Here is a 13,025-nt window from a genome sequence, read left to right on the forward strand (position 1 = left end):
GAGGTGGTAGCCAGGGGAGAGTGGGCTGGCAGGTTGGGCATAGAGGCCGACATCTGAGGGATGCTGCCGGTCAGCTGCTTCCAGGCAAGCAGGGAGGGAGGAGGGGAGCTGTAGCCACCAGAGGAGGTGAGGTGTGCCACATCCATGGAGGGATTGTTGGCCATAGAGACCGGGGCAGCAGGCTGCAGAGGGGCCCCCTCACCAGACTCCTTGCCCTCGCCGAACTGAGGCTCTGACTTCACTTTCAAGGTGGCTCGGAGGTGGAAGCTAAACAACGAGATGGAAGCCCATTTTTATGTTGATCAATAAAGCTGAAAACTAAAATGTGGAAAGTAAGGGTATATTTTCCGATCATGAACCACTATGACACTCACTTAGCATGTTTTATGGCCCCATCCACAGTGCTGAAGAGTGCACCACAGTCTTCCACCAGGCAGTGAAAGTGCACTTTCTGAAGGAAGTCACACTGCGCCTCACAGAAGTCATCTGTGTCAAACCTTGACATAGACAGATAATCGAGACTGTAAATTTACTGCCCTCTCAATTAAACAACAAATACTAAAAGCAAAAGTGGTTAAACTCCTCATCTGACGGTAAATGCCCGTAAGTCTGTTTTTTACTGTAAGTCATTTCAAATTCCTGCAGAACCGGATTCTTTATATTTCAGGGGCTTTCCAGTCATACTGTATGTGAGGAATAGTACTTACAGAAAATGGTTTTCAAGATAAAGTATTTTTAAACACTGACTGCTTTCTCACTATCACAATGAATGAGTTAAGTCTAGCTGAGTCCAACTACAGCGACGATGCACTTCCTGCATGTTTTATACCTGCGGAGGTACGTCCTCCAGATCTCAGTGGGTTTTTCTAGCAGGGGCCTCTTCAGCACTCGGTTCAGATACTGTGCCGCCTCTGAAGTGTCGCTGCCGTGCCCCGGCTCCAGCTCTGTCTTCAGGTTCATGGCGTTGAAGAGGGCCGGGTTCACCTGTGACATCTACGAAACACACAGCACATACAGCACCAGCCGCTGCGTTAGCTAAACATACGTAAGCTGGGCACTTGCATATGTTAGTGAGAGTGGGAGAGTTAACACACACACACACACACACACACACACAAATGATTTGGCAAAGCAAAAAAGCGCAGCCAGATATACAAACATCCAGGCTTTTGCTTGAGTGCAGGCCAAGCGCGTTTGCCAAGCGTCCTCTGGGAGCAACTGTTAACCCTTTTATGTGATGTGGTGGCTGGAATCAAACCCCTAAAAGCTGACATGACATGAGGAGCTGTTGGACAACAGATCTCCAAGCTCCTACACTGTCTGGGCTCAATGAGTGCTGTGAGGAGAGCTGCTCTGAAGCGAACCTCTCCCACAGAGAGGCTAGAAAAGACGACATGTGTGGAGGGGAAGCCTGAGGGGGGGGGGGGGGGGGGGGTCCTTGACTAGTTGGCGAGAGTAAAATAATGGAGGCTGATCTGTCATTACATCATCAATGTAATGGAAACCACTTGTCACGTTCAGATAAGATATATGATGAAGACAATGTCCAATTTAATCTTCACAACAACAACAAAAAAAAAAAACACATTTAAATTTCCATACGCTAACATTTAGACTTGCTAAAAAATGAGGGCAGCGCCTACCTGCTTTTTTCTCCCATGACTTTTTAATCAAATAATTTACAAACTCTATAAATAAATGTAGAGCAAGGCGGGGGAAGAAAACAGTATAAAGGAGGAGAAAAAATGGACGGCGAGTTCAAAACAGCTCATCAAAAAACAAACATCTCTATATATCTGGCATGGCACCCAGCTACTGCTTCATTATATTAATTTGTGAGAGGTGCAGTGAAAATTACACCGTATGAAAAATGGCTGGAAAATTTAAATGATACAAACTCATCTTATTAGCGGTGAAACATTAAAAAACAAACAGGCCCCTCCGTGTCCCGCTAATTTGTCTTGGGATGAAAGGCGTTTGATGGATGGATCTTACCTTATTCATAAGCGAGGATAAAAGAGATGTATTCCCTGGTACAGGGTGTCCGTTTGATTCATTACTGGAACAAGGAAAATGAACAATGTTTAGTCAAGATTTGCATGAGAACAGTAAATATTACTATTTATCACACAAGGTGTGCCTGTATAATGAAGAAGAAAAATGCTGTCTTCTTAAGAAATAAGATCTACTGTGAGTTGGAGGGAAGATTGGAGTTGAAGGTTTATGTAAACATCCTTCTCACACAAAAATGGAGAAATATGTTGAGGATTTTATAATTGTATCTACATGTATATAAATGAGATATTTTTGATAAATAATTGTTGTGTATATAACCAGGGCTCTGGCTGCCAAGAACGTAGAACTCACCTATCAATCAGAGAAACCTTATTTCGTTGTTGATTTACTTTGTGAATATATTAGTTGAATTTACAACAAGAATTAACATTCTCCGTATAGCATTAACCCTCTCTGTGCCATGCAGCTGTGTACCTGTGGTCTTTCTTGCTCAGGTCCAGGCTGTGCTCCTGCGTGGAGTCTTGGGAGGCCCCGGAGTCCACTGGCTCCTGCTTCACTTGAACCAGATTGAACTGGCTGGCTGAAGCCGGCTGCCCGTTCCCTGAGGATCAAGCCAGAGACGCAGAGGAGAGAAGAGACAACAAAGTTATTGTTGGTCAGCATTATTACCCTATGATGAGATTCAATCTGACTTCTGTCCTGGCCCGAAAAGAATACTCCGAGTGATAATTATTGCGAAATTATGTCAGGCCGTCAAGCCTTTTAAATGGTGATTGAGAGGCGGGAGATATGAGGGAAAAAGACTCCTTTTTCTGCAGCACTTGTCACAACTCATTTGCCAGGCTGCCTCTTAACTGGTCATTAAGTGAGATGCTAATGCTGAGGGAAAGTGGCAGTCTCAGATTGGCCACCCCCCTCCCTTCCCACCTTCCCGGGCTCCTCGTTGGCCTGACAACGGACGGCAGCCAATGCCACTGAGCATACCCACAAGGAACAGGGGTGCTATGTCGGTCAGATTGGAGCTGACAGCCAATCAGATTGGTTCAAATAGCGTGACCTCTCGATCACATTCTCCTCCAAATAGGTATTCAGTGGATGCTGTGAGCGAGGACGGGAGCGCTCGAATGAAATAAATAAAGACCAGGGAACGACATTGCGTAAAAATGCTGACAGGAAGTTGACTCTGCCCCACCCCCCCGATCCCCAAGGAATTGAAATATTAATTTGTCCTGGGGCTATACAGAGAAAGCTGGGCTTTTGGTAGACAATAAGTGGTGTTTTATTAAAAAAAAAAACGTCAGCGGGAGGGGTGAGGACCCTGGTGGAGCCGCTCAGACACTGTAAGAGTGGAGAGCACCAGCGGCCGTGATTGGTTTGGTGAAGAATCTGTTGTTTAGGAACCGGGGCTGGTGCTGAGGGATTGTGACAGGCAAGGTCATGGGCAACCAAGTGTATGCCCTTGGCCCTCAGCCTGGTGAAGCCCCTCTCCTTTTTTTCTTCCTGGGGAGAAAATAAGACCAGCCTACGTAAGGGGGAAACCGACCAGAGTTCCCCCCCGATACAAGATGACCCAGAGACATATCAGGCAGAATAGGAGTGGAAAAGCCAGTCTTGGGCCTTGTCAGCTGAAAGCTAGGAGATGGGGAAGTGTCAGTGTCAGTGTCAGTTCAGTTTGACAATGGCTGAGGTTGGAGGGGCTGGGGGTGGGGCTGGGGTGGGGCTAAAGGAAAACAGCAGTCAAACAGTTTTGCATCTGGTTCGAGGTCACCGAAGACTTACCAAGTCTCCATACAGCGCTCCCTCCCTCCCCCCAACTTGATACGAGTAAACCCAAAATTAACTAGCCAGACAGATCCTACGTTGTCATTGACAATTACATCAACTCTCAGACCAAATGAGAGCGCGTTATATCAACAGCAGCCACTCACTATATGATCCACACATGATCACCAGGCAGGGAAAAGCAATCCTTCACCAGATCAGAGGAGGAGTTGACTGTTTAAGGAGGATTACAGTGCAAAAGTCTCTTTCTCTGTTTCACATCATGAAGTTATTTTTTCTATCCACTTCCCAAAGAGGGAGAACAAATGAGTTTGACTCAAAGCAGCTTCTTTCTGGAAATTATCCAGGAATAATGTACCACCATGTAATTACTCCGGATAAGATACAGAGCTTGTGAAAGATCATTTGTACTGTGTGTCTAATTAGTAAACCCTTCAGATGCTTGAATCTCTGGGAAAAACACTTAGGGGTAAATTAGAGTGGAACATTAATAAAAAAAAAAAATTAAAAAAAAAATACTGAGAAAATACTGAAAGCAGAAACGGGAAAAATGCACGATTCACATTCGAAGCAAAGTTTCACAACCGCATAAAAAAAAATAAACACTGTGAAAAATAGCCACAAACACTGTGACTTTTCTCACACCTTTTTGACAGAGAAGCACAAACCACTTCCTCCTCATTTTAGCCCCAAATGTCCTGTTCACACATTTTATGAAGCAAATATGAGAAACAAAACCACAGTTACCCCTCCATCCTGCTTCTGCACTGAGCTTTTACGATAAAATTTGTGATGAGGTAGGGCATTTTATTTTAAACCTAGCTCTGCTATCCAGCAGCTAGATCTGAGTTGCAGCCGCTCAGTGAGCCAGCGAGAGGGGTGGTGAATGCACCATCTGTGGACGCCCCTCCCTCAGTTGGGGGCCTTCCCAGTGTTCAGACTACCTGCTGGAAGCCCAGAGGTGGAGCTCATGCTGACAGCCTGGGCTCAGCTCGGCTCCCCGGAGCAGCTGCCCCAGCTCTCTCCTAGGGCCTGTCCTGCAACAGGAACACCACCAGGAATTGTAATCCTTCCCAGTCCCAACATCCGGAGATGCTCCCCCTTGCAGCCCCATTTCCAATCCGCACCCCACCTGCTCGGGCTCAACTCAGGAGGCCCCACTGCTACTTGAATGCAAGACAGTGCTCTGCAGCGCATTATCAATTTAATACTTTAAACTTCATTTTCAGAAGCTTTGTTTAGAGCAATATGATAAACAGAGACAAGGCAATTACCTCCAAAAATTATGTGAATTGTGTTTATGCTAAATAGATATTGACATGTTTTCTGGGAACAGAAGGTTTCTAGAAATTCAAAAAGTGTGTCTTTGCTGATGCATGCAAGTGTGTCTGAGTTCTTGTATCAATGGAAAAAAAAAGCTTCCTTCTCAGCTCTGGTGCATTGAGTCATTTCTGCCTGAGTGATTTCAGTTTTTTTTTTTTTTTATCAGTTTGCATAGAGGATACGGAAAAAAAAAAAAAAAAACATTTTTTTTTGTTCTCGCAATTTCTGAACTTAATTTCATTCCACCTCCATTTGCTTGGAACAGGCGCAGACATAGATAAGAGACCAATGATGAGGAAACATGTTCGACACAAGCCCCGGGAGCCCCCACTCTGAACATCATAAGAGACTTTTACAGGCTCTACTCTCCCCTGTCAGCGCATTTATCTCCAAATGGATTGTGGGTATCTAACAAACGATCAACACAATAACAAGCCCAGAGCAGAGGACCATGCCTCCGGTATGTCCCTTTAAGCCTGAAAGAGGAGGTTTTTCTGCCTTTCTCTCCAATGTGGGATAGTGATAGAAATGACCTCTGAGTGCACTCTCCTGCTCTGGCTGTAGTGAAGTGAGGTCTGCACACAGAAAAAAGGATGTGGCTTTTATTATACATGCAGTATACTCTCTTGAGTATATACTGACCGACTGAGGCCAGTTTTTTGTGTGTTTAGAATTTGTAAGTGTGTTAAACTGGTTGTGTTACAGCATTAATCAAGGGGGGAAGGAATTATTAACAGGGCTCTTTTATTAATCTGTCTGATACTTTTGGATAATCAATCAGAAGTTGTGTAATTGGTCAAATATCCACACTGGGAAGTGACTGACCTGCGTCTGGGTTGTTGGAGGGCTTCAGGGCAGCAGCCGCCAGTCTGGCCATCATGGGTGATATCAGGCCTTTGCTTGCCGAGATCTTCTCCATGATGGAGGAGGTGGCAAAGGAGGTCGGGGTAGACGCCATGGCTCCGTCTGCCCCTGCTGTGGAGCAGCCCTGGGTCAGTGAGTCAGTGGGCATGGAGTGGGCCCCAGAGGATGCAGCTGATATCAGGCTAGCAGCTGGCGGAGGTGGTTGCAGAGGCAGCCTGGGTATGAGGGGGAAGAACGGGTTGGCGGCCAGGGCGCTGTTGGAAAGAGCGAGGGCCACCGGCATGTTGCTGGGCAGGGCCTGGGACAGCAGGCTGGACATACGCTGCCCTGCACTGGACAGTGAGGGTGTGGGCTTGAGGGTGTGGCCTGTTGTAGAGGAGGAGGAGATGGCAGTTGTGGGCGTGGCCAACAGGTGCGATACAGTGGTGGACTGCTGGGTCGTAGGCGAGGCACTCAGGCTTGAGTTCTTGCTGCTGATGGCCGAGAAATCCATCAGGTCGTCGTTGCTCGATTCTTCTGGCTCGTCCTTTGGCGGCAGGAAGGTGGAAGAGAGGCCCATGACGCCCGAGGAACGGATGTGCCGGCGCTCGTGTTTGCGCTTGTGGGAGGTCATCTGGCTAGTGGAGGTAAAGGTGAAGCCGCAGCCTGAACGGATGCAGTGGAAGTGGTTGGTTGCTTTGCTGTACACGCAGCCTTCGTACTTGCACTCCTCATACTTGTAGAACTTCTTGAAGCCATCTTTGGCATAAGCATCATCCTTGATGTGGTAGCTCTTGTGCTTCTCAATGTCACACTTGTTCTTAAAAGTGAATGTGCAGCCTGGGCGCCTGGGAAAAGAATTGAAAATACAGGGAAAACATGATTCGACACGATGCTACAGCTGGGAGTCATGGAGAGGGTCCACATGGTTCAAATACTTCACAATAGAGGAATGATAACTGAGGCGGTTCAGTGACACAGCAGCAGCTCATTGACACGTCGCCACCTGCAACCTTTGCCAGAGGGATTACATGAGAAGGAGTGGGGTTGATAAATCAACCAAGCGATCATCTATATCTATCAATAACAGTTCTCTGGTGCATGCTCTTCAAAATAAGAGCTTGATGCAAACTTGTGAAACCATGCACTTTTTATTTTACAGAGAGACCTCTCACCGTGATCCTGTGATGTTCAGAAACAGTAACTGGAAGCTGTTAGTTGTGATTTCACTTGTGATGTGACTGTGTGCTGATCATTTGTTTTCTTCTAAATACTAAATACACTCTTTATCTGCTGCGATCTGTTGGCTTTTGTTTTTATGTAAATCGCTGTAACGGCCTCTACCGCTGTTTGTTCACATGTTAAGACACTACACATTATGATAATAATAATTAATATAATTTGCAAGTTATCAAAAAAGTAAACAAAAGAAATTGTGAAAAAAATGTGTTTTTGTGCCTCTAGACTCAGTGTTGGTTTTATAAATGTATAAAAAGCATCCACCACATCCGGCCTGTTCACCTGCAGTGGAAGTGTGTTGTCTTCTGCCCGTAGAACTGACAGCCGACTGTGCCACAGTCCTCAGTGGCACGAAATCTCTGGAAGCCATCGTTGATCAGCTGGGCGTTCTTTTTATGGAAGTTTTCATGGGTCATGACATCTGAGGTGCTGGTGTACACCTTGCTGCAGCCCACCTACAAGCGGAGACAAAGCGTGGTAATTGAAAACAAGATGCGGGCCCACAGCAGACTGAGAGTTTCAGTTTGCAAGAATGGTTTGAAAAAAGCCAACTTCTAAAAACACAGGGCTTTAAAGAGATCTGATCTACTGTACAAGTCATAGAGAAAGGAGCTCGGTGTGGTTAAGAAAATGCTAGTGGCCTAGAAATGGGTGGAAGAAGGTTTTCTCACGTTCACCATTTAATGTGTTGTAATGCACATCAGAGCAGTGCAAGTTTCAACTGAAACCCCTGCGAATTGGAAACAATCTTTTCATTGTGACAATTGGAAAAAAGAAAAAAGTGACTGAAAGAGGCAGTGGTCACAGCAGGCAGCTGAAACTACAGTACCTTCCTGGCAAAGCTGCCTTTTAGAAAATGAAATTCATATTTGGAGTGTGACGGCGCAGTCATCACACACTTTCTGTAACTCAGAGAACAAATTTCAGAGGTGGAGGGGGCAGAGGAAAGCAGACACGAGGAAGATGACTGTCTTGGTCTTTAGTTTAAAATGCTCTGGTACTTGGGAGCCCTCAGAGCCAACAGAGGGGGGAAAAAACAGGTAATGTTTGAATTAAAAGCAGCAATTGTATATCATCCCTGGCACTTTTCATCCGCACAAAGCGGGCAACTTCTCCATATTGAGTCAAACAATGAAAAAAATGCCTCTCTGTTTTTTTCCCCCCTAAATCAAGAGAGCCGATGCCAACATCTGCAGGTTCTCAGGGACTGTTAAAACAAGGGCTGAAACGTCCTAATAACAATTACGCCGTTAGAGGGGTTTAAAAAAGAATATATCTCAAGCCATCCTCCGCTGCACTGCTGCCCTGCCGGTGAGAAAGCTCTCTGCACAATGACACTTTGAAAATAAGCAGATGTAAAAAATTAAACAAATCCAGAGGGGGGAACAATCTTCAACTGGCTGCTTGGTACTAAAAGATGAAAAATGTGTAGTTTATATAAACACCTAACTGAATTTTTATCCATGCCAATTAAGGAGCGAGAGAGTGGAGAGGTGGGGAAAGCACAAGCAGCCTCACGTGTGTTCGCTCTTTTTCAATTTTCTTTTATTTACTTTAGGACACGTTTGGCCAAACTGCTCTTTAAAGACACTTTGGTGTAAATGGAAAAAGTGTGGAACCGTGATTCCATTTCACAGATGCACTTAAACTGTGTGACTCTCAAACATCCTGAAGTTGTGTGTGTGTCTCCCGAGTGGCCTCATTTCCCAGATCCTGGCATCAGTTTTATACTGTCCCTAAATATTGTAAATATTGTATAATGTAAATTGAATGATGAATTATCCATCAATTATCTTTAACATTTTTAATCAGCATATGTGAGTTGTGGGTTATTTGTTCTGTATGGAATGCTTAAGCATATGTGGCCATATTTGCAGACACGTATTCGTCTGTTTCCGTGCGTTTATACATGCGCCTGCATGCATACCTACTGTACGTGTTTGTGGGTTTTTTGTGGGTATGTGTGTGGGTGGAAGAGGAGGTGTGAGTCTGTGTAGTGTACCTGCATGCAATGGTAATGGGTGCTTTTTCCATTGAGGTGGCAGCCATGGTAGTAGACACTGCAGTCGTCCAGAGGGCTGAAGCGCATGAATCCATGCTGCAGGGAGTTGTCCCTCTTCTTGTGCATGTTGTAGTGCCTGATTACATCCTGCTTACTGGTAAACCTCTGCAAAAGGGGAGGGGGAAAAATGTACAGCAACAGGTTGCTGTTTATTTAAACCAGTCACAGATTCAGCAACAAGTCACTTTATCTCTGTGGAAGCAGCAGCTGCAACATTTAGGAGCCAATTGGCGGTTGGGGAGGGCTGTACATGCTGCAATGGAGAGGGCCAGGACGTCTTTAAATATGACGCGTTCTGTGGTTATTGATTTACTTTGCATATCTCCAAGTTGTGTCCTATCCAAATGCTGCACCAAAGGCTCTGGGACTTTCTCAGTACAAGAGATGCTTGAAATGAAACATGAAACATGAAGTATGCTCCCCATACACCCCCTGTCTTTACATTATTTTTTTCCCTTCCACCAAAATCAATTTTTTTTAATTAAGATGAATCAATTGGCATGCAAGATCACAGTTCTGATGTTTCTGACTCTGGAAAAATTATGTTCCATGCAGATGGTTTCTCAGACGTGCACAGGGGAAAACAGAAGACAACAGGAACAAACAAACAAACAAGCCAACCAAAAAACATTTTCCCTTTCAATTCGCTGAGATATGATTCCATTTTTAATTAAAGCATTAACACTCGCTTTTGGTGCAGGCTTCGCCTGTAATGATGAGTGAATATGCTAAGAGGCCCGCCTTCGAAAATTACAACATAAATAAATAAATAAATAAAAAATCCCTCCCACACCCATGATTCAAGAAGGGAAAACAGAAAAGTCACTCCACAGAGACCTGCAGCAACCAAATCTGCTGTAATTGGACTTAAGCTGATGTTACAGAAACTGTAACGGGAGAAGAGCAAATCAATGAGACAGTTCTTCAATCCATATTTATCTCCAGTTGAGAGAAAAACATCAGAAAGAACTATTCTAAAAAGCAACTAATTGCTGTACAAAGTAGGGTAATTGCTTTGTGTCATGTGTTCCACTCGCGCACAAGTAAAAAGCTAAGATCTCACACAGCTGTTCCCATGCTCTTGGCCCGTTTCCCACTGCATATTTCTGAGATGTGTGACTCCTGTAGGAGTAAACACTTCATTAGGGTTTTTAATCTAATTGATGATTGCTTTAGATTCCTCACTTTTCTTAGAAAATCCCAATCTCGGTTCTGGGCTTTGGGCTTTCCGATACCTAATAGTTGATGATGACGAAAGATAAGTTGGACTGTGGTCAGGGTACATTCGATCCATCAAGCTGTCCAAAATAGGCCATGGAGAGAGCTGACTGGGAAAAAGATCTCATTTTCAGTTGAGTGGTGATGAAGGTTGGGAGCCACTTGCTAAATTTATTTTAGGATTCCCACTAGCGTGGCAAGATGCACACTCTCGCTCATGTACAAGCCCATGAAAGGAGATTGTTAAGACTCAGCCAATCGCCCGCAGGCTGGCAGTGGGATAATATTCCAGGAGTGTGTGTCATGTAACATTTCATGAGTTATCGCTTCGAAAGGGACTGCTCATCACTGCCTGCCTGTTTTTTTCAGGGTATTGACATCCCGAGAACTGGCTTCCAAAGCATATCTGTGTTTCCACCCAACGCAAAAGCAACAGAGAAATGTGGACCTGACCGTGGAAATTGCCATGATAACCTGAACTAACACTCTAAATAATGACATGAAATGATTTTCCTTTGTATTCCTCCAAGAATGTGTCTCATCAGACTGTGAAGTGGGATTCATGCAGAAAATGAAAGCTTAGATACGTAATGCTTTTCATCACATAAACAATATTTATCGAGCGGTAATCTCTCTTGATCAGGAGCAGACAAAGGAGATTACAGATGACGATGGCTTAATTCAGAAAACTGTAAAGAAAGGAAGGAAAACACACAGCGCTAGCCGTGCATGGATTTTTTTTTACATCTTTGACAAATCTACCCGTGTTTGTCTAACTCTCTCAGGCCATATGCTGCAACAAACACGGGGTCTGCAATATGATCTGCTTTGTGTTTTTTCTCCTTCCTGTGCCTTATATGACAACTCCTGGGACCAGGACAAGATTAATAACGTGAAAGGGGATTAAAGGCAGGCCCCCGGTCATTGGCAGATGTCTTCACAAAAAAAAAAAAAAACACATAGATAAAAAAAGAGAGCCATACTTCAAGCATATTTACAATTAACCCTTGTGATGAAAGGGCAACTGTCAAAGACCAACTGTGCTTGGAGGACGCCTGCAAACTGAATGAGTGTAAACACCTATTGCCTGTTCAGCAGACCAAAGGCCAACACACTTTTCATCTTTATAAACTTTGACTGGGTGTGACCACTAATGGAAAGATGACACGTAATCCTATTTGTTTATTCTAAAGAGCACCATGTCCTGAAAAAGAGAGATTGCTTCAAGTCACCTAACCTAACCTTGTTATGAATAAATAAAGCAACTAACTAGCTGGTTTTAACCACGGAGGGAGGCACTTCACACATTTTGGCACATTTTTCTCACTGTGTGAGAATCTGAACTGTGAGGCACAGTTCTGCATCATACAGGAAGAAATGCTAAATGTGTATTTGGATGATGCTCAAAAAAGTGATAAAGTACTCACGCTCACCTGGTAGTTACACTCAGGGTCCATGCAGTGGTAATGCTCTCTGTACTGGTAGGCACAGTGCACATGCCCACAGTGTTGACTTCCAGAGAACCTGAAAACCAAGTTACAGGACACATTTCAACAGTTACACATTTCAACGGACACACAGAGCAGCGGAGTGAGGGACGTCAAGACTGGTTCAAAACCTGGGAACACATAAAGAGCTTATCACACAGAGAACAGTCACAGGGATGAAAAACGCTGCGATGATAAAGCAGCTCAGAAAGATGTCGGTGTGATTCAAGAATAATTAACAGCAAATAAAGAATGATTAGGGAAGAATTTATTTGAAATTCCAGGAACAACAAAAATAAAACAGGTGAAGGAGTTTTCAAAGGCAATATGCGTCTCACCTTCAAAGTAACACAGCTTACACCTTCAAACTGGCTTCTGCTTTCCACACTGCTGCAACAATTTACCCGTCTGTCACACCAATTTCAGCCAAATTAGCTCCATTTATTTCCAAAGCAGCCGTAAGAGAGACTTATTACACTGAAACCCTTTCCCTTGACACACATTCACACGCCCCATAACTACTTTATTTCTCAACGCTGTGAAAACCCTTGTCAAATCAATGCACTGTTCTTTCGGGTTAACCACAGTTTTACGCTCTGAGGAAAAGGGTCAGGTATCCTGAGATGTGGGAACATCTCTGTCTACTTTTCATCCCAAACCCTTTCTCTCTCTTTCATCTGGAGTCCAAAAACCAGATTTTAGTCTGGCACTAGATAAAAAAAATAAAAAAAAAAGGCCTCTGCTTGCTACAGTACAACCACTTTTACGGTGGTGATTATAAGCCTGACGATGATGACTGTTAAAATCCTCCAATTACCAGTGAAAACACACAAATAAACATTTGCACTGCTGCTGCCAAGAGCTCCATCTGCAAGTGCAGAGGAGAGGGGGAAAAGGGGGCTAAGTAATATTTTTTCCATCTCTCTTTCTGTTTTTCCTTGTTAGGATTATCCCAGAGCTGCATTTACAGATCACTTTGCTGAGTTCATTAAGCTAATTGAACGGTATATCCACTACACTTTTTAAGTTGGCTGTGTGAGTGTATGTGCGAGTCT

General features: G+C 44.3%; 1 protein-coding gene across 1 annotated transcript in view; it reads right to left on the reverse strand.

Moving 5' to 3' along the window:
- Positions 1-13,025, reverse strand: part of casz1 (castor zinc finger 1) — a 46,146-nt gene that overhangs the window by 7,701 nt on the left and 25,420 nt on the right. The window contains 9 exon segments of the mRNA XM_087179728.1: positions 1-267; positions 375-497; positions 830-993; positions 1,996-2,059; positions 2,491-2,617; positions 5,947-6,812; positions 7,486-7,658; positions 9,206-9,370; positions 11,911-12,007. The exon segment at positions 1-267 is cut by the window's left edge and continues 2 nt beyond it. Coding sequence (XP_087035854.1) covers positions 1-267; positions 375-497; positions 830-993; positions 1,996-2,059; positions 2,491-2,617; positions 5,947-6,812; positions 7,486-7,658; positions 9,206-9,370; positions 11,911-12,007 — 2,046 coding nt within the window.

This window comes from Seriola lalandi, unplaced genomic scaffold, assembly GCF_002814215.2.
Source record: "Seriola lalandi dorsalis isolate HSWRI2012SDOR001 ecotype SW California unplaced genomic scaffold, Sedor1 jcf7180002054861, whole genome shotgun sequence".
NCBI classification, from domain to species: Eukaryota; Metazoa; Chordata; class Actinopteri; order Carangiformes; family Carangidae; genus Seriola; species Seriola lalandi.